This window comes from Babylonia areolata, chromosome 23 (genome assembly GCF_041734735.1).
Source record: "Babylonia areolata isolate BAREFJ2019XMU chromosome 23, ASM4173473v1, whole genome shotgun sequence".
NCBI classification, from domain to species: Eukaryota; Metazoa; Mollusca; class Gastropoda; order Neogastropoda; family Buccinidae; genus Babylonia; species Babylonia areolata.
This window is the reverse complement of record NC_134898.1, coordinates 2,665,317-2,693,030: the sequence shown is the minus strand read 5'-3', so window position 1 is coordinate 2,693,030 and position 27,714 is coordinate 2,665,317. Positions and strand designations below refer to the sequence as shown.

The 27,714-nt window shown below is 44.4% G+C and overlaps 1 protein-coding gene and 1 non-coding gene across 2 annotated transcripts in view; both read right to left on the bottom strand.

Moving 5' to 3' along the window:
• Positions 1-10,493: 10,493 nt before the first annotated feature.
• The window catches only part of LOC143297844 (NADPH oxidase 2-like), a 39,898-nt gene continuing 22,677 nt past the window's right edge, over positions 10,494-27,714 (bottom strand). Inside the window, exons 12-16 of the mRNA XM_076610363.1 lie at positions 22,542-22,578; positions 20,862-20,944; positions 18,265-18,457; positions 15,070-15,197; positions 10,494-10,901 (exon numbers count right to left, since the gene is read on the bottom strand). Coding sequence (XP_076466478.1) covers positions 10,781-10,901; positions 15,070-15,197; positions 18,265-18,457; positions 20,862-20,944; positions 22,542-22,578 — 562 coding nt within the window. The 3' untranslated portion in view covers positions 10,494-10,780. The remainder of the gene's footprint in view (positions 10,902-15,069; positions 15,198-18,264; positions 18,458-20,861; positions 20,945-22,541; positions 22,579-27,714) is intronic.
• Positions 26,946-27,064, bottom strand: LOC143298383 (5S ribosomal RNA). The gene has a single exon (XR_013057377.1). It is a non-coding gene; the product is annotated as a 5S ribosomal RNA (ribosomal RNA).

The following is a 27,714-nucleotide window of genomic DNA, read 5'->3' as shown; positions in this document are numbered from 1 at the left end:
AGAGAAACCTGTTACATCTCATTACAGTTCTTCAGCAAGAGCAGCAAGCCCTTCAGATTCCAAGAACTCAAAATCAAAACTTGAAAGTCGCCGAGAGAAAGATTCTGACAGTGAGAAAAGAAGACATGGTGGCAGATATGAATCTGATTCAGCAGACAGACATGACAAAAGACAGAGTAGCCATAAGTCTCACCGACAGCCTGAAAGAGGGGCCTCTCACTCTCAGTCCAGCCCAGTGCCTCATACTTCAAGCAGCAGAGACCCAGATTCTATTAGACAGCAGCCATCAAGGGGTGTTACAAAAAGTGAAAAAGACTCACATTCTAAGGACAGATCTCACTCCAGACGTGAGAAAGACAGATCATCTGGAAGCAGACAAAGACGTCATTCCAAGGACAGAGGTACTAATTCTGGAGAAGAGGGCAGATCTTCTAGAGACAGAGATAGATCTCATTATAAAAAATGAGAATGGCTGGTTCAAGTTCAAGGTAGCACAAGGCAAAAAGTTTATTTCATGTTCCTCCTGGGGGCATTGAAAAAATGTTTACATGTATGCAAGCATCTTTGACACATGCCATAGAATCTAAAAGAGTGGTGTCAAAAACTAAACAAGCAAAAAACGCCCACATGAGCAAACATGCGAACACAAGTAATTTTTCCTTGGCAATCTAGACCAAATCTTTTTTCTCCTCAATAGTCAAAGGTTTATCGGAAAAAGAAAAAAAATACATAATGGAAGAGACAATTGATTTAACTAAGTTTTAACTTTTTTTTATTTCTCTGGAAACAGTTGATATGGGAAGTAAAGGTGTTTGGGTGGGTTCTGTAGTAAGTCTAGATAAACATTTTTGACTCACTTGTGTAAACAATGTGAGTCCATGTAATAACCTGGTGTTCGGTTGTCTCTCTGTGTGTGTCTGTCTGTATACATATAATAATTGATATATAATGTTTATGTGTCTGTGGTAAACTTTAATAACATTGTCATTTTCTGTGGAAATACTTCGTCGGTTGACTCCAAATTTTGTCTGGAAATTGTCAGTTGACTCCAAATTTTGTCTGGAAATACTTTGTCGGTTGACTCCAAATTTTGTCTGATGTTTTACAGCAGAGTCTGAAGGAGGGTGTTTCGTTCGTTCAATTCTTCTTTTTTTTGTTTTTTTTTTTTTTGATGTTTGTCTTTGTTTTCTCATGAAGCAGCAGATTCATACTTCTCTTCTTCCGTCATATGCAGTGGTTGTGCAGCAGTGGAATCAGATTTTTTTTGTTTTCCATTATCCAGACAGAGAATGCATTGTGTGATAAACTTAACCCCACAGCAGAACAATGTAAACCATCCCACCCCCTCCATCTCCCACCTGTTAACAGTTATTTTTCTGCTGTGTCAGGTCATTTCATACCTCTGCAGGGATGCTTGGGGCTCTGTCTGTTATGGAAAAAAAAAAAATGATCCCACTTTCTTGGAATTCTATGCTGGAAAGATCCTCTGATTCTGGTTTTGTCCTTTTCTTCCTGTCATCTCTTCTTTTTTTTCTGTTCTATATTTTCCTGCCTCGCTGATCACTTCATTTACCTGTATTTGTTTAGCTAGATGTTAAGAGTGAGAAAGCCTTGAAAAATTATTGTCTTTTTCTGGACTTGATTATTTGGCATTCTTTCTTTTTTGGGGGGTGGGGGTGGGGGGTTGCATATGATCTGCAACATGTGAGTTACCCACTGGAATTTTTATGGTTTTAAATGCCTGTTAATCATATAATTTTGTGTATTATTGATATTAATTTATATTGTTATGTTTTTGGTCAGGGTTCTTTTTGTGATTACAAAAAAAAAAAAAAATTCTTTGGCAAAAATTAGAATTGTGAACATCAGAAGTTGCTGTGTCTTTGGCTTATGTGCTTTTATTGGTTATACTGGTGCTATTTTTCTTGTCCTTTTTTGGGGGGCGGTGGAGTTGTTCTTTAAGTTGTACCAGCTGAAATGACACTGTTCAGCCCTGATTTGGGTCTTTGTGGCAGGCTAGATGAACAGCAGCAATGATAAATGATAATGACAATAACCTTTCATATTGGGTTAAATGCAATAACGTGATTAAGTGCATGCTGCACTCTTCCATTCTGTATATGTCACAAACATGTGCCTTTGTGTTTGTTTTTTAAAGGTTCATCCAAAATGTTATCTAACTCCAGGCTGGGTGAGGGCTGATGAAATGCCCAACCAGGTCCGAGGGTGCAGGTCCTGATCCCACAGTCACTTATTTTTGAGGTGTTTCGTTCACTGCACTGCCTCTCTGCGATAACCTCTGCAGTGTTTGAGGAGTGCTGTTTTTCCTTGATAGGGATTTGTTGGAGCAGACAAGAATGACAGGCATCTTGGTGAAGCTGGTGTTGAATGTCTTTGAGGCGGTGGAATGTGTGGAACAGTGTTTCTGGATTGCTTTGCATTGTGAGCCTGATGCTGTGTGACAGTCTTGTGGAGTATGTTGGAAGTTTATGGGATAGAAATGCATGGTACAGGTTGAGTGTGAACATGTCATTTTTCCTGTTCAGACAGGTGCCATTGCCATGTAGGGTAGAACGTTTGACTATCAATCTGAGGATCTTGAGTTTGGTATTGGCTGGCACTGGTGGGTAAAGAAAAATACAGAACCCAAAGATTATGACGTGAAGCTCGAGTTGTGTGTGTGTATATATCCCATTTGTACAAAAAATAACTTAGTTATTGGAAAAAGCTGATTTTGATGTCTGATACTGACGATTTCAGTGAATACATTTATAATTTGTTCATTCATGAACTGATTTTGATGTAACTTTGGTCAATGAATGCTAAAGTTAATCCTAAAACCTGTTGAAAATGAATGGACCAAAATTGATTTAGTTTTTCATCCCCACTAATTATGGACCTGTGTGTGTATGTGTGTGCTTAAGTGTGTGTATGTGCATACATTTGTGTGTGTGTGTGTATGTGTGTGTGTGTGTGTATGCCACAAACCTGCAGGATCGTAGTGACCTGGACTGCCCCTGTGAGATGTCAGGGGTCTTTCAGTATAAATCAGAAATAGCATCCCCACCTTCTGAAAATTCTGTGCTAGAAATTTCCTCTTTTCTATTGTTCTCTTTGTTTCTGCCTTTTTTCTTCTTTCACTGTTGTCTGCTTTTTCTGCCTTCCCAGTCCATTCCCCTTTCTATTTTTCCAGCAAGCCTTGACACTTTTTTTCTTCTCTTTTACGCAGTCTGTAATGTACTGTATATTCTGTTTTGCTTTGACAAATAGAAAGTGGTATTGTAAACATTGGAATGTGCAGTACCTTTCCAATTTGCAGAGTTATTTGCCCATTTGGTCTTTTTTTTTTTCTTCTTTTTCAACTTTTGTGTGGTTTTCAGGTGGGTTATAAAAAAACAACAAAAAGAAAATTATCCTCCCCTTCTTTTGTAATCTGGGATAATGGATAAGCAGAAGGACTGACGTCCTCAGTACAGCCTGGTCCTTCAGGAAGTTAGTGGGGAAGATAACATGTCATGGATTGTGTTGTTTTGCAGGGTGTTTTTTTGTTTGTTTGTTTTTGTTTGTTTTTTTCGGACATGACAGTTTTATTTCAAAGACAGTTGATTTTGATATATATATTGGGCACTCCTGACATGGCCTATGCAGTGGGCTGGACTATAAGCAACAGTATCAAACGACTGTGGCTTTGTCGCCTCACATTCACCAGTGTCACACTGTGGTCATGGGAATGCTGTGGCTGTTATGGACTCCCCACGTCACCTTGATGGAATGCTGACTGCTGATCATTGTCACACACTGGAACATGGTTTTATCAGCAGTCCAGATCTGTGTATCAGATCATGTCATCTTCAGCTAAGGTCCAAAGTTGCAGTCCTTCAGATTAGCGAGTACACAAATTTATTTGAAAAAATCTAACATGCGGGAAAAGTATTTCTTACCAGTCTTGATATAAGATGAATACTCCGACATTTCTGTTTTTGTTTACCTGATATTTGATTGGTTTGAGTGTGGTGATCAGGGAAGGGTGACCAGTGATTTGTTTGCTTTTAAGTAACTTATTTTATCTGTTGATGAGCATTTGAATGAGCCCAGAGAAATTTCTCTAATTGTTTAAAGCAAACAGGAAAGTGCTTTGAATAAAACTGATCTAAATCCCAGAGAGCTGAGATAAGTGGTCCACTTGAGATGATTCCAACCTTTGGTGGCAGTTAGAGTGCAGTTAGTTCACTGTTCAGCGTGTGTACTCCTGTTCACTGTCTGAAAGAGAAGTTATCAGAGTGGGAGTTTTGTGGTGAGCCTCCCAGTTTTACAAATATGATTGAATGCCAGGAATTCTGTAACAAACGCAGACCTGCTGGCACTGTGTTGGCCATTTTCAGTGAAGTCCCACCAGAATATTTTTCATGTTTTGTAGGAATCAGTACACTTTTGATTGTAATTCCTATTTTGATCAAGGTAAATTTAATTTTGAAACAAGACTTTTTGGTTATTTCCATGTTTTTCCATATTTAAGTTTCTCTGTAAATGTTTTTGTTGTTGACATGCAGTTTGTATGTTTGCTCAGAAAAAAAATATATTGGTATCATGATGATCTTGTTGTGTGTTGATGAACAGAACTGTGCAAAGAGTGTGTTCATCCATGTGTTCAGATCTGATATTTAATGTTTTCTGATGGTCAGCGTATCTTTTAATGTGCAGTTTTATAACTTTGGGGTGGGATGGGGTGGGGTGGGGTGATTTGAAAAGCATTGCGTATGAAAGGGTGTGCAGGTTAGTTCGACAAGCTTGCTGAATGATAAAAACCACAAATTTCAAAAGTGACTTTATTCTCTCTGTTTTTTCAGTGGCATTGTACAGGTGTTATTTGACATGATAGCAGTAATGACTGAATATTTTGTTTTGGTGAAAATGTTGATGAAACAGAATGTCATGTAATAATATGCAGGGCTGCTGATTATGACTGTCTTCAATTTTTCATACTTTTTTTTTTCTTCTTGATTTAGACAGGATAGGGGAGAAATTGTGTTTGGGACAGAAGAGATTGAGTCTCAGCTATCAACCACATTGAGCTGTTTGTCTTTTCAAATCTTACCTGTGGAATGGAGACCATTCAGAAATATCTCCCTCTCTGACACAAGTAGAATGTTTACTAAAAGCATTCCCTCGTGAAAGTACACAGTTAAAAAATTTTTTTTAAATATTTTAAAAAATTCAGCACACTAGAGTTGTGTGTAGCTTTCTGTAAATGTTTGAAAGGTTTTCAGCATAACTGGATGTTATACAGTAACCATGAAATGCCTGTACATAAAGATGGACATTGTGTATCTCAAAACAATAAGACCATACTGCTGGTATTCAGAACATGTCACCGTGTTCTTGATTCTGTTTTTTCATGCAGTGTCTTGTTGAACATTGAATGTTGAATTCATGTCAAGATGTGAATATGATCCTAATTTGGTTGTCTCCTTGTCCATCTGTGTATGAGTGCGTTTGCCTGTATGCTTTACAATTGGGAAATCAGTTACAGCTTAGTCTTTTGTGAAGGACCATGACTCTCAAACTAGTTAGGAGGTAAAATTGCACTGGCTCTTAGTGCTGCAGCCTTGGGTGGTTAGTTGGCCTTTGGGAATCATCCCAACGCTGACTATCCTAAAACCCTCTTGGCCGAGAGAGTGGGGATGTAACTTGGGCAAGACGCTCTCCACTATAATCAAATTCTAGCCCAAATAGTCGGAACAGCAGCTGCCTCCTCTGCTGTTCTGATGGTCATAGTTGGACACGACTGACTATCATATATTTACAATTAATTTATGTATTTTTGTATTTGTTTTCCTATCTACACGCCTCAAAGAAACTAAACTTGACAAGGTATTATAAATTACAACCAGCCCTATTGTTGGGGTGTATGAAGCCAAAAGCTGCAGATAGATCCTGGATAAAGCTATCAGCAATATTTCTGGTTTCAAAGAAAATGATTATTTGCAAGTTTCTGCATTGCATCTGTTAACCTGCACTTCAGTGTGGTCATCTCCAGAAATTAAACACAAGACTCCACTGTCTTTGTACAGGTGTGAAAGAGTTAAAAGATATTGTATGATCCAGTTCATACCAGGACTACTTCACAAACTGTGCGTCAACAAACTGTTGCACGACCCCTTTAAAAATATACACAAAGAAAGTGAACTCTTGCTGATTTTCATTTATTTGAAAGTGTTCATACAAAACTCATGGTGTATGAAGTCTGCACAGATGGAACTAAATCTGACCAGACTTATCTGCAGTTAGTGCTTGGTTGCAACATGAATGCATAATTCAGACTCAATAAATATGAAATAACCTTGAATGGACTGTACAGAAAATGGTAGCAGTATTATCGTAGTGTCTCTTGAATGCCACAGAAACCACTTTTAATCTCGTATGGCAAGCTTGAATAACTTACACCAACATGAAATGACAATACATGAAATACTTCAATATACTGACATTCTCGCAAATCAGTTTCCATGCATGTTTCAAAAGTGATTCCTGTGCTTTATAGGTATGATGTCCTGAAGAATAGGTTTATCATCATGACATAATAATGACAAGTGTACATACATAATAAATAACATTTAAAAAAAATCATACCCATATACATGCATGCCAAACATGATCAATATCCAGACAAATATCACTAAACCAGGGACTTTATCTCCAGACAGCTGATGGTCAGTGATCTTTTATAACTTACCTGAAATAATTATACGAAAAAAAGGTGACTGAACTGATGGCAGACTAAACTGATGATCACTCTGACTGACAATATTCACAGGATGATAATCAAATCAGTTGTCATTGGCTGAACACCATGTTAACCACATCTCATGCAGGAATTCCAGTAACGTATAAATATTTATGCGTCCCTGACACACTGAAAACGGAAAGGATACACCACAAATTCATAAAGCAGGTACCTGGGACGTTCTAAACATTCCCAGAATAAACACATCGAGAGTGAACAGCCTTTAAACACAGCTTTGGTCGGCTATGGAGTTGTTTCCCTTCACAACTCCTTGGCCCAGAAACCTGGATGATAATGACCAGAAGGTATGCCTGCCTTTGTGTGTATATGTAGCCACAGATTTGATCAGAATATGCAGCACAAGAGTGACCCTCTGAAAGCAGTCTGGAGACCCCCCCCCTCCCAGAATTATGGAGAAAGAATCCCTGGGACACCCAAGACCGGAAATTTTCTATCTAAAATTACGTTTAAATAACATACTTACCGTGACCCAACTGGTGCAGACTCCGGCAGGGGTCTGACATTCCTGCCTGTGCAAACTACTATCCGCCTATGCGGAGAAAACGAAACTACGGCCGATAACCTCCCAGAAGTAGGTAACCTCCCCTTTGTCCCGCTGGCTAGCGCCCTCTTTTTCCGGCAGCCATTATGACTCCTGTTCCTGTGCTCTCCATACGGCTAAGTTTTTTTCGTATTTTCTGACTGTCGATTCTCTGGCGTTCTTGTTTTTTGTCAAATTTCTGATTTATCAGAAGCCTCATTGTGGCTTTCTTTTGTATTGCATGGCTGCCTGGAATTACTTGCTTACATGATTGGCCATCTCGTCTTTGACGCGTTTATTACCACTGACAATTCAAAATGGAGACAGTAGAATACACTGCATCAGGAAAATGAAAATATGTAGAAAATATGAGCAAACCGTTTCTTGAACAAGTCAACCGCACATTGTTTTACATTAAGAAATAAAATCAAAATGTACAAAAGTATCAAGTTGTTCGAAAACAAAGAGTGATATAAACTCCATGTATAAGTGGTTTCACCATTGGCTGTAACCATGCCCAGTAAAAACACAGAAATGAATGAAGCATCTCTGATATGTTACACAATCAATATCACAATTAGAAAAAATAGCAAAAAGCCCAGTTGTATATTTTCTCCTTTTTTTTTCTAAAGGGGAGGGAATGTTATGACTTTCTGATGATAACGTTTGAGCTGGTTCAAAAACATACCAACACACACGCACACTCACCACACCATGCACATAAAACTAGTCTCACACTATGACTGTCAGAATTATGGGTCATAACTTAGCAACTTCTGTACCTTCATCCCAACACAACTCCTGTACTTTTATCACACCACTGTCACCACGTTTTCCCTCCCACCTTCCCCTCTTGCTCATTTTCTGGCCTGGATTGGATATGTTTTGGGAGTGTATCAACCTTTAAGTTCATAAGAACAGTGATCCAAGAAAGTGATGTGTAATTTGTAAAATCACACAACCACATGGGCAACATACATGCATTGGAACTGTGGTTCTTTCCATACTGAGCATTTAACACATAAAAAGTGATAGGCATCAAACAAAATTACACACACACTCTCTCCCTCACACACACACACACACACACACACACTAACATTCACACTGACACATGCATACACATGCTTGTCAACACTTATATCATTCTTTGATGATATATAAAAAAAAAAAAATTGTGTAGAAAAATAAAACTGGACCTCACGCATACATCATCAAACACCATGACAGGAAACCCTGTAAACAAGAAGGCCCCTTTGTGGTCTTAGCACACAATGTACCTACATTCACTTCAACAGTGTAAGTACATCACATCAAAACATGTCGCCGCTTCCAGCCCAGCTTACTGCAACGACTTCAAAAAGGCATTCACAGGAGCCTGTCCATGGAATATGAATACAAATCGTCTATTAAGCAAAGGCCTTTGCCCCTTGTAAAAGGGTTATCAATCCTATCATCAGCATTTATTTTAAACACCCCATGTCAGCGCACTGTCTCTTATTTCAAAAGATAAAGGCACAAGTTTTGGACAGTGTCAGCATTTGCAGAGAACATAAATAACCCAGATCTAAAGACTCCTTGGGCTTTGGTAAGCATTAGGGCAATAAATGTGTCTCTGGCAGATTCTAAAAATGGACAACTGAAAAGAAAACATATGCACAGAGCTACAGAGTATCCACAGAGCTACAGTGTATCCATGATCCACAGCTACAGTGTATCCACAGAGCTACAGTGTATCCATGATCCACAGCTACAGTGTATCCACAGAGCTACAGTGTATCCATGATCCACACAGCTACAGTGTATCCATGATCCACAGCTAGTGTATCCACAGAGCTACAGTGTATCCATGATCCACAGCTAGTGTATCCACAGAGCTACAGTGTATCCATGATCCACACAGCTACAGTGTATCCATGATCCACAGCTAGTGTATCCACAGAGCTGCAGTGTATCCATGATTCACAACTAGTGTATCCACAGAGTTACAGTGTATCCATGATCCACAGCTGGTGTATCCACGGAGCTGCAGTGTATCCATGATCCACAGCTAGTGTATCCACAGAGCTACAGTGTATCCATGATCCACACAGCTACAGTGTATCCACAGAGCTACAGTGTATCCATGATCCACACAGCTACAGTGTATCCATGATCCACACAGTTACAGTGTATCCACAGAGCTACAGTGTATCCATGATCCACACAGCTACAGTGTATCCATGATCCACACAGTTACAGTGTATCCACAGAGCTACAGTGTATCCATGATCCACACAGCTACAGTGTATCCACAGAGCTACAGTGTATCCATGATCCACAGAGCTACAGTGTATCCACAGAGCTACAGTGTATCCATGATCCACAGAGCTACAGTGTATCCACAGAGCTACAGTGTATCCATGATCCACAGAGCTACAGTGTATCCATGATCCACAGCTGGTGTATCCACAGAGCTACAGTGTATCCATGATCCACAGCTACAGTGTATCCACAGAGCTACAGTGTATCCATGATCCACAGAGCTACAGTGTATCCACAGAGCTACAGTGTATCCATGATCCACACCTAGTGTATCCACAGAGCTACAGTGTATCCATGATCCACAGCTAGTGTATCCACAGAGCTACAGTGTACCCATGATCCACAGCTACAGTGTATCCACAGAGCTACAGTGTATCCATGATCCACAGAGCTACAGTGTATCCACAGAGCTACAGTGTATCCATGATCCACAGCTAGTGTATCCACAGAGCTACAGTGTATCCATGATCCACACAGCTACAGTGTATCCACAGAGCTACAGTGTATCCATGATCCACACAGCTACAGTGTATCCATGATCCACACAGTTACAGTGTATCCACAGAGCTACAGTGTATCCATGATCCACACAGCTACAGTGTATCCATGATCCACACAGTTACAGTGTATCCACAGAGCTACAGTGTATCCATGATCCACACAGCTACAGTGTATCCATGATCCACACAGTTACAGTGTATCCACAGAGCTACAGTGTATCCATGATCCACAGCTACAGTGTATCCACAGAGCTACAGTGTATCCACAGAGCTACAGTGTATCCATGATCCACAGCTAGTGTATCCACAGAGCTACAGTGTATCCATGATCCACACAGCTACAGTGTATCCACAGAGCTACAGTGTATCCATGATCCACACAGCTACAGTGTATCCACAGAGCTACAGTGTATCCACAGACCACAGAGTTACAGTGTATCCATGATCCACAGCTAGTGTATCCACAGAGCTACAGTGTATCCATGATCCACAGAGCTACAGTGTATCCACAGAGCTACAGTGTATCCATGATCCACACAGCTACAGTGTATCCATGATCCACAGCTGCAGTGTATCCACAGACCACAGAGTTACAGTAACACCAACAGCGTGTCCACAGAGCCACATCCTGGAGGGGGGAGGGGGGAGGAGTCAGAAGTGCTCCTTGTTGTAGAAGAAGCGGGTGCCCTGGGAGGAGGAGTGGCGGTTACACAGCTTGTGCAGGGTGGTGGACAGCTGGCCTGCCCCGCAGAAAAACACCCCCACCTTCTGCCTGCAACACACCCACACACTGAACATCAACATCAGAAAAACACCCCCACCTTCTGCCTGCAACACACCCACACACTGAACATCAACGTCAGAAAAACACCCCCACCTTCTGCCTGCAACACACCCACAGACAACATTAACGTCAGAAAAACACCCCCACCTTCTGCCTGCAACACACCCACACACTGAATATCAACGTCAGAAAAACACCCCCACCTTCTGCCTGCAACACACCCACACACAACATTAACGTCAGAAAAACACCCCCACCTTCTGCCAGCAACACACCCACAGACAACATCAACGTCAGAAAAACACCCCCACCTTCTGCCTGCAACACACCCACAGACAACATTAACGTCAGAAAAACACCCACATCCTCTGCCTGTAACACACCCACAGACAACATTAACGTCAGAAAAACACCCACATCCTCTGCCTGCAACACACCCACAGACTGAACATCAACGTCAGAAAAACACCCACATCCTCTGCCTGCAACACACCCACACACTGAACATCAACGTCAGAAAAACACCCCCACCTTCTGCCTGCAACACACCCACAGACAACATCAACGTCAGAAAAACACCCACACCTTCTGCCTGCAACACACCCACACACTGAACATCAACGTCAGAAAAACACCCCCACCTTCTGCCTGCAACACACCCACACACTGAACATCAACGTCAGAAAAACACCCCCACCTTCTGCCTGCAACACACCCACAGACAACATCAACGTCAGAAAAACACCCCCACCTTCTGCCTGCAACACACCCACAGACAACATTAACGTCAGAAAAACACCCACATCCTCTGCCTGCAACACACCCACACACTGAACATCAACGTCAGAAAAACACCCCCACCTTCTGCCTGCAACACACCCACACACTGAACATCAACGTCAGAAAAACACCCACATCCTCTGCCTGTAACACACCCACACACTGAACATTAACGTCAGAAAAACACCCACATCCTCTGCCTGCAACACACCCACACACTGAACATCAACGTCAGAAAAACACCCACACCTTCTGCCTGCAACACACCCACACACTGAACATCAACGTCAGAAAAACACCCCCACCTTCTGCCTGCAACACACCCACACACTGAACATCAACGTCAGAAAAACACCCCCACCTTCTGCCTGCAACACACCCACACACTGAACATCAACGTCAGAAAAACACCCCCACCTTCTGCCTGCAACACACCCACACACTGAACATCAACGTCAGAAAAACACCCCCACCTTCTGCCTGCAACACACCCACAGACAACATCAACGTCAGAAAAACACCCACACCTTCTGCCTGCAACACACCCACACACAACATCAACGTCAGAAAAACACCCCCACCTTCTGCCTGCAACACACCCACAGACAACATTAACGTCAGAAAAACACCCCCACCTTCTGCCTGCAACACACCCACACACTGAACATCAACGTCAGAAAAACACCCCCACCTTCTGCCTGCAACACACCCACACACAACATCAACGTCAGAAAAACACCCCCACCTTCTGCCTGCAACACACCCACAGACAACATTAACGTCAGAAAAACACCCCCACCTTCTGCCTGCAACACACCCACACACTGAACATCAACGTCAGAAAAACACCCCCACCTTCTGCCTGCAACACACCCACAGACAACATTAACGTCAGAAAAAACACCCACATCCTCTGCCTGCAACACACCCACAGACAACATTGACGTCAGAAAAACACCCACATCCTCTGCCTGCAACACACCCACACACTGAACATCAACGTCAGAAAAACACCCACACCTTCTGCCTGCAACACACCCACACACTGAACATCAACGTCAGAAAAACACCCCCACCTTCTGCCTGCAACACACCCACAGACAACATTAACGTCAGAAAAACACCCACACCTTCTGCCTGCAACACACCCACACACAACATTAACGTCAGAAAAACACCCCCACCTTCTGCCTGCAACACACCCACAGACAACATTAACGTCAGAAAAACACCCCCACCTTCTGCCTGCAACACACCCACACACAACATCAACGTCAGAAAAACACCCCCACCTTCTGCCTGCAACACACCCACAGACAACATTGACGTCAGAAAAACACCCCCACCTTCTGCCTGCAACACACCCACACACTGAACATCAACGTCAGAAAAACACCCCCACCTTCTGCCTGCAACACACCCACAGACAACATTAACGTCAGAAAAACACCCACACCTTCTGCCTGCAACACACCCACACACTGAACATCAACGTCAGAAAAACACCCCCACCTTCTGCCTGCAACACACCCACAGACAACATTAACGTCAGAAAAACACCCACACCTTCTGCCTGCAACACACCCACAGACAACATTAACGTCAGAAAAACACCCACACCTTCTGCCTGTAACACACCCACACACTGAACATCAACGTCAGAAAAACACCCCCACCTTCTGCCTGTAACACACCCACACACTGAACATCAACGTCAGAAAAACACCCCCACCTTCTGCCTGTAACACACCCACACACTGAACATCAACGTCAGAAAAACACCCCCACCTTCTGCCTGCAACACACCCACACACTGAACATCAACGTCAGAAAAACACCCCCACCTTCTGCCTGTAACACACCCACACACTGAACATCAACGTCAGAAAAACACCCCCACCTTCTGCCTGCAACACACCCACACACTGAACATCAACGTCAGAAAAACACCCACACCTTCTGCCTGTAACACCACAGTTTCAGTTCATCTTCACAGAAGTGTCCAAGTGTACCGACTGATCCATATACCCTACACTACGCTTGCATTTCGTTAACAAACAAACAAACAAACAAACAAAAACCAAAACAAATAAAGCGGATGCCTGTCCTGTGCCTGAACCCAACAACCCTGTCATGCCTGCAGAGTTTCCACCCGAGGAAATGCACAGTCGATACGCAGTCACCCCCACAACCGTGACAGCATGAATCCCACATCATACACTCCCCACATATAAAGTCATACACACCTTAACACAAACACACAGACACATCCTCCATATCCTAAAAAAATTGACCAGCTTGAGCCTACTTTATTCAGCTTAAGAACTGAAACACACCACACATGACTCCTAAATAGAAACTGGAAGAACAAAGTCTACAAATAAAACAACCCCAAAAGCATTCTGTAAACCCCCACCACCCCAACAAACAGCCATCAAAACCTTTTTTCCAGTTTGGAAAAACAACCAACCAACACAACAGCAAAACACAAGCAAATGAAAACACCTACATACAAACCTGTTTACCAACCCCCTCCCACCCACCATCCTACCCTCCATCAAATCAAATCAAATCTTGTTGTTACAGCTCTGCTAAGCACCAGGGGCCATTTCCAGGCTGAAAACCCACCAGAAACATATCAAACAAGACACAGCAAGCAATCAACACAGACAATAAAAAAAAGAGAGAGGTACAGATGGATGATTAAATCATTAAGGCCGTCGCCCCTATGACGGGGGAAAACAAGCAACGCCTGTTGAAAACAGAACAAAACAACAACAAAAAGACACCAACCCACCTGAAAAAAAACAAAACAACAACAAAAAACCAATGTCTGTTTCACCAAAACTGTTGGAAAAAACATGTTAAAAAAACCAAAACAAATTAAATCCAAATTACTGAGAGAGAGAGAGAGGGGGGGGTGTGAGGGGGGGGGGGGGAGGGTGAGGGAGAGAGAGAGGGGAGAGAGAGGGGGGAGAGAGAGAGGAGGGGGGAAAGAGAGGGAGAGAGAGAGGGGGGGAGAGAGAGAGGAGGGGTAGAGAGAGAGAGAGAGGGGAGAGAGGGGGGAGGGGGAGAGAGAGGAGGGGGGAGAGAGAGAGAGAGAGAGGGGAGAGAGGGGGGAGGGGGAGAGAGAGAGGGGGGAGGGGGAGAGAGAGGGGAGAGAGAGAGGGGAGAGAGAGAGGAAGGGGTAGAGGAGGGGGGAGAGAGAGAGGGGGGAGAGAGAGGGAGGAGAGAGAGAGAGGGGGGAGAGAGGGGGGGAGAGAGAGAGGGGAGAGAGAGGGGGGAGAGAGGGGGGGAGAGAGGAGGGGGGGAGAGAGGGGGGAGAAAGAGAGAGAGGGAGAGAGAGAGGGGAGAGAGAGTCAGAGAATGGCCTCACCCAGCATGGTCCTGAGTCAGTTCCTCGAACACCCTGTCCCACTGCGGGCGTCCATAATGCGTCTTCTGGGACAGGCCTGTGATGGGGTCTGACGCTGACGCTCTGTCGTGTAGCATGATGTTCTTTGCCTGTTACAGTACATACACACACACACACACACGTACCAGCCTGTTACAGTACACACACACATGTACCAGCCTGTTACAGTACACACACACACACACACACACGTACCAGCCTGTTACAGTACACACACACATGTACCAGCCTGTTACAGTACACACACACACATGTACCAGCCTGTTACAGTGCCTGTTACAGTACACACCAGTATGTTACAGTGCCTATTACAGAACACGACAGCCTGTTACAGTACACACCAGCAGGTTACAGTACGCGACAGCCTGTTACAGTACACACCAGCAGGTTACAGTACACACCAGCAGGTTACAGTACATGACAGCCTGTTACACTACACACCAGTCACAGTTCAGATCAGCGACACTGACACAGCACACACCAAAGTAGGCCACAGTTCAGATCAGCGACACTGACAAAGCACACACCAAAGTAGGTCACAGTTCAGATCAGCGATACTGACAAAGCGCACACCAAAGTAGGTCACAGTTCACATCAGCAACACTGACAAAGCGCACACCAAAGTAGGTCACAGCTCAGATCAGCGACACTGACACAGCACACACCAAAGTAGGTCACAGTTCACATCAGCGACACTGACACAGCACACACCAAAGTAGGTCACAGCTCAGATCAGCGACACCGACAAAGCACACACCAAAGTAGGTCACAGTTCAGATCAGCGACACTGACACAGCACACACCAAAGTAGGTCACAGCTCAGATCAGCGACACTGACACAGCACACACCAAAGTAGGTCACAGTTCACATCAGCGACACTGACACAGCACACACCAAAGTAGGTCACAGTTCAGATCAGCGACACTGACACAGCACACACCAAAGTAGGTCACAGTTCACATCAGCCACACTGAAAAAGCACACACCAAAGTAGGTCACAGTTCAGATCAGCGACACCGACACAGCACACACCAAAGTAGGTCACAGTTCACATCAGCGACACTGACACAGCACACACCAAAGTAGGTCACAGCTCAGATCAGCGACACTGACACAGCACACACCAAAGTAGGTCACAGCTCAGATCAGCGAAACCGACAAAGCACACACCAAAGTAGGTCACAGCTCAGATCAGCGACACTGACACAGCACACACCAAAGTAGGTCACAGTTCACATCAGCGACACTGACACAGCACACACCAAAGTAGGTCACAGTTCAGATCAGCCACACTGACACAGCACCCACACAAAACCAGGCCACACCAGGAAGCAGGACGGACAATGGAGACAAAAGATGAGGAGTGCTGGCCCCGTGGTAACACATCCCCATAGGAAGCGAGGAAATGTTAAGTGCACTGGTTCGAATCCCATTGCCGCCAGTACTTTCTCCCCTTCCACTAGACCTTCAGTGGTGGTCTGGATGCTAGTCGTTCAGATGAGATGATAAACCGATTGTCCCATGCGCAGCATGCACTTGGCGCACGGAAAAGAACCCACAGCAACAAAAGGGTTGTCCCTGGCAAAATTCAGAAGAAAAATCCACTTCGATAGGATAACAAACAAAATTGCATGCAGGAAAAAAAAAATCTTTAAAATAATGGGTGACGCTCTCAGGTGTAGCGACGTGCTCTCCCTCGGGAGAGCAGCCTGAATTTCTTACAGAGAAATCTGTCATGACAAAAGAGTAATACAGTTTCAGTTTCTCAAGGAAGTGTCACTGCTTTTGGACAAATCCATACACCCTACACCACATCTGCTCGGCAGATGCCTGACAGCAGCATAACCCAACGCGCTCAGTCAGGCCTTGAGTGCATGCTTATATATTTCTGTGCCTATCAGAGTGTATTTCGGAGGAGGAGAAGGACGGGCAGGAGGAGGAGAAGGACGGAGGAGAAGGACGGGCAGAAGGAGGAGAAGGACGGAGGAGAAGGACGGGCAGGAGGAGGAGAAGGACGGAGGAGAAGGACGGAGGAGAAGGACGGGCAGGAGGAGGAGAAGGATGGAGGAGAAGGACGGGCAGGAGGAGGAGAAGGACGGAGGAGAAGGACGGAGGAGAAGGACGGGCAGGAGGAGGAGAAGGACGGAGGAGAAGGACGGGCAGGAGGAGGAGAAGGACGGAGGAGAAGGACGGGCAGGAGGAGGAGAAGGACGGAGGAGAAGGACGGGCAGGAGGAGGAGAAGGACGGAGGAGAAGGATGGGCAGGAGGGGGAGAAGGAGGACGGCGAGGAGGAGGAGGAGGAAAAGGACGAAGTAGTTTGAAGAAGTTTCAGTTTCAGTTTCTCAATAAAGCGTCACTGAGTCCGGACAAATCCATACACGCTACACCACATCTGCTAGGCAGAGGCCTGACAGCAGCATAACCCAACGCGCTCAGTCAGGCCTCGAGTGCATGCTTATATATTTCTGTGCCTATCAGAATGGATTTCTTTTAACATGATTTTGCCAGAGGACCACATTTATGTGGAGTGATGGCCTAGAGGTAACGCGTCCGCCTAGGAAACGAGAGAATCTGAGCGCGCTGGTTCGAATCAGCCGCCGATATTTTCTCTCCCTCCACTAGACCTTGAGTGGTGGTCTGGACGCTAGTCATTCGGATGAGACGATAAACCGAGGTCCCGTGTGCTGCATGCACTTAGCGCACGTAAAAGACCCACGGCAACAAAAGGATTGTTCCTGGCAAAATTCTGTAGAAAAATCCACTTCGATAGGAAAATCAAATAAAACCGCACGCAGGAAAAAATACAAAAAAATGGGTGGCGCTGTAGTGTAGCGACGTGCTCTCCCTGGGGGGAGCAGCCCTAATTTCACACAGAGAAATCTGTCGTGATAAAAAGAAATACAAATACAAATACATTCTCATTGCCAAGGGCTCTTTTTCAGTGCGCCAAGAGCATGCTGCACACTGGTCCTCAGTTTATCGTCTCATCCGAGAGACTAGACGCTCGGTGTGATTTTCCAGTCACACTTGGGAGAAAGGGCGAGAGCGGGATTCGAACCCACACCCTCAGGCACACTCTGTGTCTTAACCATTCTGCCACCTCCCTTCAGAGTACTACAACCATACAATAATAATAATAATACAAGTCACGGACCTGGCGGTCGTCCCAGCCGCGGGTGAGGTAGACGCGGTGGTGGAGGAAGGTGGGGTCTCCCCTCTCCGCCATCTGCGTCTCCAGGCTGTGCAGCAGCTGCTGGAACCACTCGAAGGCGGCCATGTCGGGACACACCCACACCAGGTACACCCGCTTCAAAGGCAGGCGGTGAGCCGTGTCACAGTGACAGTGCCTGCACAACCCCCGTCAACTTCATGCTGTTTTTTGTTGACTCACTTTTGCAAACAAAGTGAGTCCATGTTTTAACCCAGTGTTCGGTTGTCTGCGTGCGTGTGTGCGTGTGTGTGTGTGTGTGTGTGTGTGTCCGTGTGTCTGTGTGTCCGTGGTAAACTTTAACATTGACATTTTCTCTGCAAATACTTTGTCAGTTGACACCAAATTTGGCATAAAAATAGGAAAAATTCAGTTCTTTCCAGTCATCTTGTTTAAAACAATATTGCACCTCTGGGATGGGCACAAAAAAATTTAAAAAAGAAGCTAAATATATGCAAACTGCATTTACTGTTATATTTATATTTTTTGTATTCTCTAAACTTGGCACTTTGACCTCTTATTCTGACACAACAACAAGAGGAGTCATTATTATCATTTTTTGTTCAAACAGGAACTTCTTTTGCTAAGCATGGAATTTTTATTTATTTTGCAAACGTTTTGGTGCAGATAGTAAAAAAGGGAAATTACTCTGTAATTAATGCTAGGGGACTTAATTTATCACAAGTGAGTCTTGAAGGCCTTGCCTCTCTTGTTTTTTGTTTCTGCTGTGTTTTATCTGCTGCTCCATCATCTGTACCATTTGCTGTGGCATCACGCATGATGACAGTGTCTGCACACACCCGTAAACTTCACCTTTTGTTGTTGTTGTTGTTGTTGTATGGAGGAAGGTGGCAGAATGGTTAAGACGCTCAGCTGCCAATACAGAGAGTCCGTGAGGGTGTGGGTTCGAATCCCGCTCTCGCCCTTTCTCCTAAGTTTGACTGGAAAATCAAACTGAGCGTCTAGTCTTTCGGATGAGACGATAAACCGAGGTCCCGTGTGCAGCACGCACTTGGCGCACTGAAAAAGAACCCATGGCAACGAGAGTGTTGTCCTCTGGCGAAATTACGTAAAATGAAATCCACCTTCATAGGTACACAAATATGTAAGCATGCACTCAAGGCCTGACTAAGCGCGTTGGGTTATGCTGCTGGTCAGGCATCTGCTCAACAGATGTGGTGTAGCGTGTATGGATTTGTCCGAACGCAGTGACGCCTCCTTGAGAAAGTGAAAGTGAAAGTGTTGTTGTTGTTTTTGCTGCCCCATCATCTTTGTCTTTCTTTCCCTGTCAATGGACCTTGCTTGTGGAATGAACTTCCTCTTTCGCTTCGTCAGGTCTCCGCACTCAGTCTGGCCTTAAAACCCACCTCTTTCCAAGACGGCCTCCTTCCCCTGCCTCTTCTTTGTCTTCAGTTTCTCAAGTTTAGAGTTATGCATGCGTGTGAATGACTGGTTTGAAAGCGCTTTGATTTGTCTCTGCACATGATTCAGCGCTATATAAATACTAATTATTATTATGTTTTGTCTTTTTTTGTTTTTTTGCTGCCGCATCATCTGTACCATTGCAGTGGTCATTACTCACGATGACAGTGTCTGCACACACTGGTAAACTTCATCATTTTTTTAATTGTTTTTTCTTTTTTTGCTGCTCCATCATCTGTACTATTGCAGTGGCAATTTCACCACCTAATCACCAGAGCAAAACAGCACAGATTGTACATCACAGACTGCGGAAAAGACAAAAAAGTATCAAGGCTTGCTCAAAGAAAACGACAGGGGAATGGACTGGGAAGGCAGAAAAAGCAGACAACAGTGATGGAGTCTCCCGTCGGTCCAATGGATGTGTAGGCAGGCAGGCTTATCTGTCGGTGTGTGTCCTCATATGGGAGAAGAGGCGGATTCTGGATGCGCAGCACTTCCCACAGGTGTTGCAAGGGAAAGCGTCTCCAGAAGTTGAGCCCTGCTTCCTTTGCTCACGCTTCTCCTCCTGAATGGCCAGCGTTCTCTTGTTAGCAAATATCTTTATGCCACTAGAACACAGCATCCTCCAGCGACAGTGGTCAAGGGTATCAGTTTCCCAGGAAGCGATTTCTGTGTCACAGGCTTTGAGGTTTGTCTTCAAAGTGTCCTTGAAGCGCTTGCAGGGTCTTCCAAGTTCACGGTGGCCAACAGTGAAAGAAGAAAAAAAGCAGAAATAAAGAGAGCAGTAGAAAAGAGGAAATTTCTAGCACAGAATTTTCAGAAGGTGGGGATGCTATATACACTGAAAGACCCCCGGGGATACCAGTTCTTAAAACCAGGGGAAGAGAAGAGAAAACACTGTTAAAAGGTCGATCAAAACAACATTAGAAAGACCATTTAATCTTGCTAAGTTCATGTAAAATTTAAATAAAGTAAGAAAATATTGAAAGATAACATAAAAATACCAATCCATCCACATATGTTTCTGTGCAAGTACAATTAAAATTATCACATGCACACACACACACACACACACACACACACACACACACACACACAGAATAACAGCCCGCCAGACTCACCAGATATGTTTCAAGATGGAAGCAAAAGGTGTGACTCCAATGCCAGTTCCGATCAGCACGGTGACATCATAGTCCATGAAATCCTGCACAACACAGTGCATATTGTATAACACACAACACAGTGCATATTGTATAACACACAACACAGTGCATATTGTATAACACACAACACAGTGCATATTGTATAACACACAACACAGTGCATATTGTATAACACACAATACAGTGCATTCTGTACAACACACAACACAGTGTGTTTTATACAACGCACAGCACAGTGGATTTTGTACATCACACAACACAGTGCATTCTGTACAACACACAACACAGTGCATTCTGTACAACACACAACACAGTGCATTCTGTACATCACAGTGCATTCTGTACAACACACAACACAGTGCATTCTGTACATCACAGTGCATTCTGTACAACACACAACACAGTGCATTCTGTACAACACACAACACAGTGCATTCTGTACATCACAGTGCATTCTGTACAACACACAACACAGTGCATTCTGTACATCACAGTGCATTCTGTACAACACACAACACAGTGCATTCTGTACATCACAGTGCATTCTGTACAACACACAACACAGTGCATTCTGTACATCACAGTCCATTCTGTACAACACACAACACAGTGCATTCTGTACATCACAGTCCATTCTGTACAACACACAACACAGTGCATTCTGTACAACACACAACACAGTACATTCTGTACATCACAGTGCATTCTGTACAACACAGTGCATTCTGTACAACACACAACACAGTGCATTCTGTACATCACAGTGCATTCTGTACAACACACAACACAGTGCATTCTGTACATCACAGTGCATTCTGTACAACAAACGCAGTGCATTCTGTACATCACAGTGCATTCTGTACATCACACAACACAGTACATTCCGCACAACACACAACACAGTGCATTCTGTACATCACAGTGCATTCTGTACAACAAACGCAGTGCATTCTGTACATCACAGTGCATTCTGTACAACACACAACACAGTGCATTCTGTACATCACAGTGCATTCTGTACAACAAACGCAGTGCATTCTGTACAACACAAAACACAGTACATTATGTACAACACAACACAGTACCTGGGTAGAGCCGACTGACGGCTGCCACTGGGCACTCATTCATTTCCTGTGTTCATTCAATCACATTTCAGGCGCGCACACATACACACTCAGACAAACATGTAACATTTTTAACATTTTATGTGTATGACTGTTTTGTTTATTCCCTCCCCCCCCCCCCCCCCCCCCAACCCCATGTAGGCAGCCATACTCTGTTTTCGGGGGTGTGCATGCTGGGTATGCTCTTGTCTCCATAACCCACCGAACCCTGACATGGATTACAGGATCTTTAACGTGCGTATTTGATCTTCTGCGTGCATATACGCACGAAGGGGGTTCAGGCACTGGCAGGTCTGCACATATGCTGACCTGGGAGATCGGAAAAATCTCCACACTTTACCCACCAAGCGACACCGAGATTTGATGCCGGGACCCTCAGATTGAAAGTTCAACGCTTTAACCACTCGGCTATTGGCGCCCATCAATAATACAATAACAAAGCAATAACAATTACGACAGAGAATAGGATCAATCAATACAAAAACGATGCAATAACAATCACACACATACATACCTCAGAAGACGTACCAAAGGGACCGTCAATGGCCAACCTAAAAAAAAAGAAAGAAAAAAAAAGAAAAGAAAGAAAGACAGAAAGAAAACAACACATTAATTCAGTAAATCAGACAACAACAACAAAAGGTATGAAGAAGACATCACATTAAATCATTCAAGAAATGTTTATGGCTGCCTACATGACGGGGTAAAGATGGTCATCAAGTAAAAAGCCACTTGTACATACAAGTGAATGTTGGAGTCATAGCCCATGAACCATTAAAAGATTAAAAAAATACAACAAAAAAAACAGTAAAGCAGACAAACAAACTGACCCAGCCCAGCAGACCATACAGGGGCCCTTTCAGGGGCTGTAATCCTGTCAGAGTAGAAACCACAAGAACACGGACAACAGCAGAAAAGAAATATGCATGTAGTATGTGGCACACCTGCTGTGCACATGGCCACGAACGATGTATCGCGCATGCGCTTTAAGCGTTCGTGTTCGACTGGCCAAAACAACTCATGATTCCATCCATGTCTGTCCTCAGATTATACTAGATCGCAAAAGAACAAACTGGTGTTCCTGTCTGATGTTGGGTACGCAAGCAATGACACAAGTGTAAAAAAACACATCAACAATGTATGTCTCAGACTACATAAAAACTCAAATCAAGAAACACTGATTTCCCTCAGGAACTGGAAAATGGTGCCCAGGAGAAGAGAGGGTAGGGGGCATCCCCAAACAGGATCTTCATGGAGTGGGCTGTAAAGTGCTTGTGTCTGACATCATACAGTTAGCAGAGACAAAAGCTGCTGCAAGGGGGACCACCCAGAACCTCCACACCAAGATGATGGACAACCATGAGGGACCTGCATGATGTCATTTTGTTCTGATGAAGATGGCGTGCTGGGGATCTGTATGATGTAGGTTTTTCACTGTGTCATTTTGTTCTGATGAAGACGGTGTGCTGTGTACCTGCATGATGTAGGTTTGTCACTATGTCATTTTGTTCTGATGAAGACGGTGTGTTGAAGACCTGTATGATGTAGGTTTGTCACTCTGTCATTTTGTTCTGATGAAGACAGTGTGCTGGGTACCTGCATGATGTAGGTTTGTCACTATGTCATTTTGATCTGATGAAGACGGTGTGTTGAAGACCTGTATGATGTAGGTTTGTCACTCTGTCATTTTGTTCTGATGAAGACGGTGTGTTGAAGACCTGTATGATGTAGGTTTGTCACTGTCATTTTGTTCTGATGAAGACGGTGTGCTGGGTACCTGCATGATGTAGGTTTGTCACTGTGTCATTTTGATCTGATGAAGACGGTGTGCTTGGTACCTGCATGATGTAGGTTTGTCACTATGTCATTTTGTTCTGATGAAGATGGTGTGTTGAAGACCTGCATGATGTAGGTTTGTCACTATGTCATTTTGTTCTGATGAAGACGGTGTGTTGAAGAAATACACTGTCACTGCAGATGTTGTGCATGTAAGACGTGCAGAAATCAAATCAAATCAAATCAAACCATACTGCCAACAGCCGTGCCGACCACAAAGGACCCATCATGATGTGCAGAAAAACTGTGATGAACCACATGGTGTGTGTGAACCACATGGTGTGTGTGAACCACATGGTGTCTGAACCACATGGTGTGTCTGAACCACATGGTGTGTCTGAACCACATGGTGTGTGTGAACCACATGATGTGTCTGAACCACATGGTGTGTCTGAACCACATGGTGTGTCTGAACCACATGATGTCTGAACCACATGGTGTGTCTGAACCACATGGTGTGTCTGAACCACATGGTGTGTCTGAACCACGTGATGTCTGAACCACATGGTGTGTCTGAACCACATACATGGTGTGTCTGAACCACACGGTGTGTCTGAACCACATACATGGTGTGTCTGAACCACACGGTGTGTCTGAACCACATGATGTCTGAACCAAATGGTGTGTCTGAACTACATGGTATGTCTGAACCACATGGTGTGTCTGAACCACATGGTATGTCTGAACCACATGTGCCTGAACCACATGGTGTGTCTGAACCACAAAGAGTCTGAACCACAGGGTGTGCCTGAACCACATGGTGTCTGAACCACATGGTGTGTCTGGGGTGTGTCTGAACCACATGGTGTGTCTGAACCACATGAAGTGTCTGAACCACATGGTGTGTCTGAACAACCACAAGATGTGACCTCACAAGGTCCCACAGCCATGCAGCCATCACCACAAGCTGACACCCACACCAATGTAACAGGAACTTGTCACTCTGATCTTGTGGGTGACTCTACATGTCAGTTTCCTTTTAGTGAGAATGCACGCCCACAGTAGCGCAACTACTTGACCCGACGTATCTTCACCTACTCTGAAGCGTTTGTCCAACACGACCTTGACACGGGTGGAACAGAAACTGAACTTCAGCTTGGCTGCTCTGTCACAGAGCAGCCACCAGCCAATTGGCTAGAGTATTTTGAGGAGGTCAGTCAACACATACAATAACTACACCAGGCAAAAACCATCTCACTGAGCAGCACCCCTATTCACAAGCCCCACAGTCCTGGTCAGAGAGAAAAACAATGCCCTCCGCTTCTGCATGGACTGGCCTGCTGTCGATCACTTCACAAATAAAGACAGCTATGCCATCCCCCAAGACTGATTACATACGGCAGTCCATGGTTGATGACGCACATGAAAATCATCTGAGCAAAGTTCTGAAGACACTGCGTGCAGTTGGACTGAAGCTGAAAAAAGAAAAGTCAGACCTGAGAAAAACGCAGATTGAATTCCTGGGACAGCTAATCAGCGGCGACGGTGTGAAGCCCCATTCAGCCAAGGCAGAGGCCATGGTGAAGATGCCTGACCCTCAGAATGTCATGGTGAAGATGCCTAACCCTCAGAATGTCATGGTGAAGATGCCTGACCATCAGAATGTCATGGAACTGGAAAGGATCTTTGCCATGATCAGCTCCTGGGATGCTTTGATCCAAAGCTGTCTTCAAGTTTCAAGTTTCAAGTTTTAATTATCCTTTCACTCCTATTGGAGTATGGAGGATTACTGCAAAATGATCTTTTCGTGCCCAGAACAAACATTTCCAAATACACAACAATGTCACATAAAAGTTGAGAAAACACAAATGTCTTTTAACTCCAAAAGGAGAACTAGGCAACATTTGCAAATCTAATCATCTTACTTACAGCTAAAATGACTTTTTTGCCTCCTTTGAGCATATTACAAAAATTAAAAACTGGTTTTGGACACAAATATTTTTTAGGAACATATCTATTTCGTAACTGATCATAATTGGGACATTCCATTATAAAATGAAACTCGTCACCAATCACAGACATGTTACAAACCTTACAAAGCCGTAACTCTCGTGGTATGCCTTTGTGTCTCCCTGTTTCTATTTCCAGCTTATGATTACTACTTCCACCCAACCGGTGACGCAGCTTTTGGAGAATGACGCACAGTGGTCCTGGGGAGAGCTGCCAGCAGCAGCCCTCACCACAGTGAAAGAGGAAGTGTGGAAGAAGCGTACTCTGGCCTCCTTCCACCTGGCCACGACAACCACAGTTAGTTCTGACAGCTCCAGCCACGGAGTTGGAGGAGTCCTACAGGAACACCGGGGAGAGCTGACATCAGCAGCATTCTGCTCACCAACACTTACCCCGGCAGAATGTGGCTACACCCAAACAGAAAGGGAATGCCTTGCAGCTGTCTGGGCATGCAAGAAACTTGAGCACTACCTTGTCAGTCTCCAGTCTTTCCACCTCAAAACCGACAACAAGCCCTTGATACCTCTCATGAATACAAAGGATCTGTATAAAACACCACTGAGGTGCCTGGGACTCTTGACACAGCTGATGCATTTCAATCCAAAGGCAGTCTTTACACCAGGGAAGAAGCTCACTGTGGCAGATGCACTATCAACACGTCCACAGCTAGAGACTCTTGACACAGCTGATGCATTTCAATCCAAAGGCAGTCTTTACACCAGGGAAGAAGCTCATCGTGGCAGATGCACTATCAACACGTCCACAGCTAGAGACTCTTGACACAGCTGATGCATTTCAATCCAAAGGCAGTCTTTACACCAGGGAAGAAGCTCATCGTGGCAGATGCACTATCAACACGTCCACAGCTAGAGCAAGAGCCAACAGACATGCCAGTTGACGGATAACACCGTTGCTCATCTCAAAGTAGTCTGATCAACATGGCCAGCAACTGACAAACACCTGGCCAAGATCACAGCTGAGACTCAAAGTGATGCAGTACACACAGTTTCAGTTTCAGTATCAGTAGCTCAAGGAGGCATCACTGCGTTCGGACAAATCCATATACGCTGCACCACATCTGCCAAGCAGATGCCTGACCAGCAGCGTAACCCAACGCGCTTAGAAAAAAGAATGCCAACAGCACCCAGTGTTCCCAGGCAGTCACCCATCCAAGTACTAACCGGGCCCGACGTTGCTTAACCTCGGTGATCGGATGAGAACCGGTGTTTTCAATGTGGTATGGCTGTACACACAGCAGTGCTTGAACACTCTACCGAGGGATGGTCCACCTACAAGAGTGACGTCAGCCCAGACCTTCAGAACTGTATGCAGTTAGGAATGAGCTCAGTGTCCAGGAAAGTCTGCTCATCAACGGCAGCTGTACTGTCATCACAACTTCCATGCGCCAGGAAACTCTGGAAGTAATCCATGACTGGCACTGATACCACCCCTGAAATAAAATATTGTGATGATTTTGCAGTGCAAGACCTGTCAAATTCTGACAACATTTGCTTTGACCATGTGAATGCTTAAAGTCAGTTTTATTCCCAGGCGTCAATTCAATTTCTGAAGAAATTATTCTATCATAGTTTTGATGTAGCATGTTAACTGAATAGGTTTATCCAAAATGTGTGTGTGTGTGTGTGTGTGTGTGTGTGTGTGTGTGCTACATGTGTACACTCAACTTTGGGTAGAAGTCAGCCGCGGGCTGACAAACCCACCTCCACTGGGAATCCAACCTGCATCCTCCCAGCTGTTAGTCCACTTCACCATGGTGGCTTGTTTTGCTGTAAAATGTTTGTGTCTGATCCTGAACCAGCGCGATGCAACCATTAACAGTATCTCAAGGCACACCTTCACACAGCTAGCTGTGATATGGTTTTGTTTTGTTTTTTTTTGTT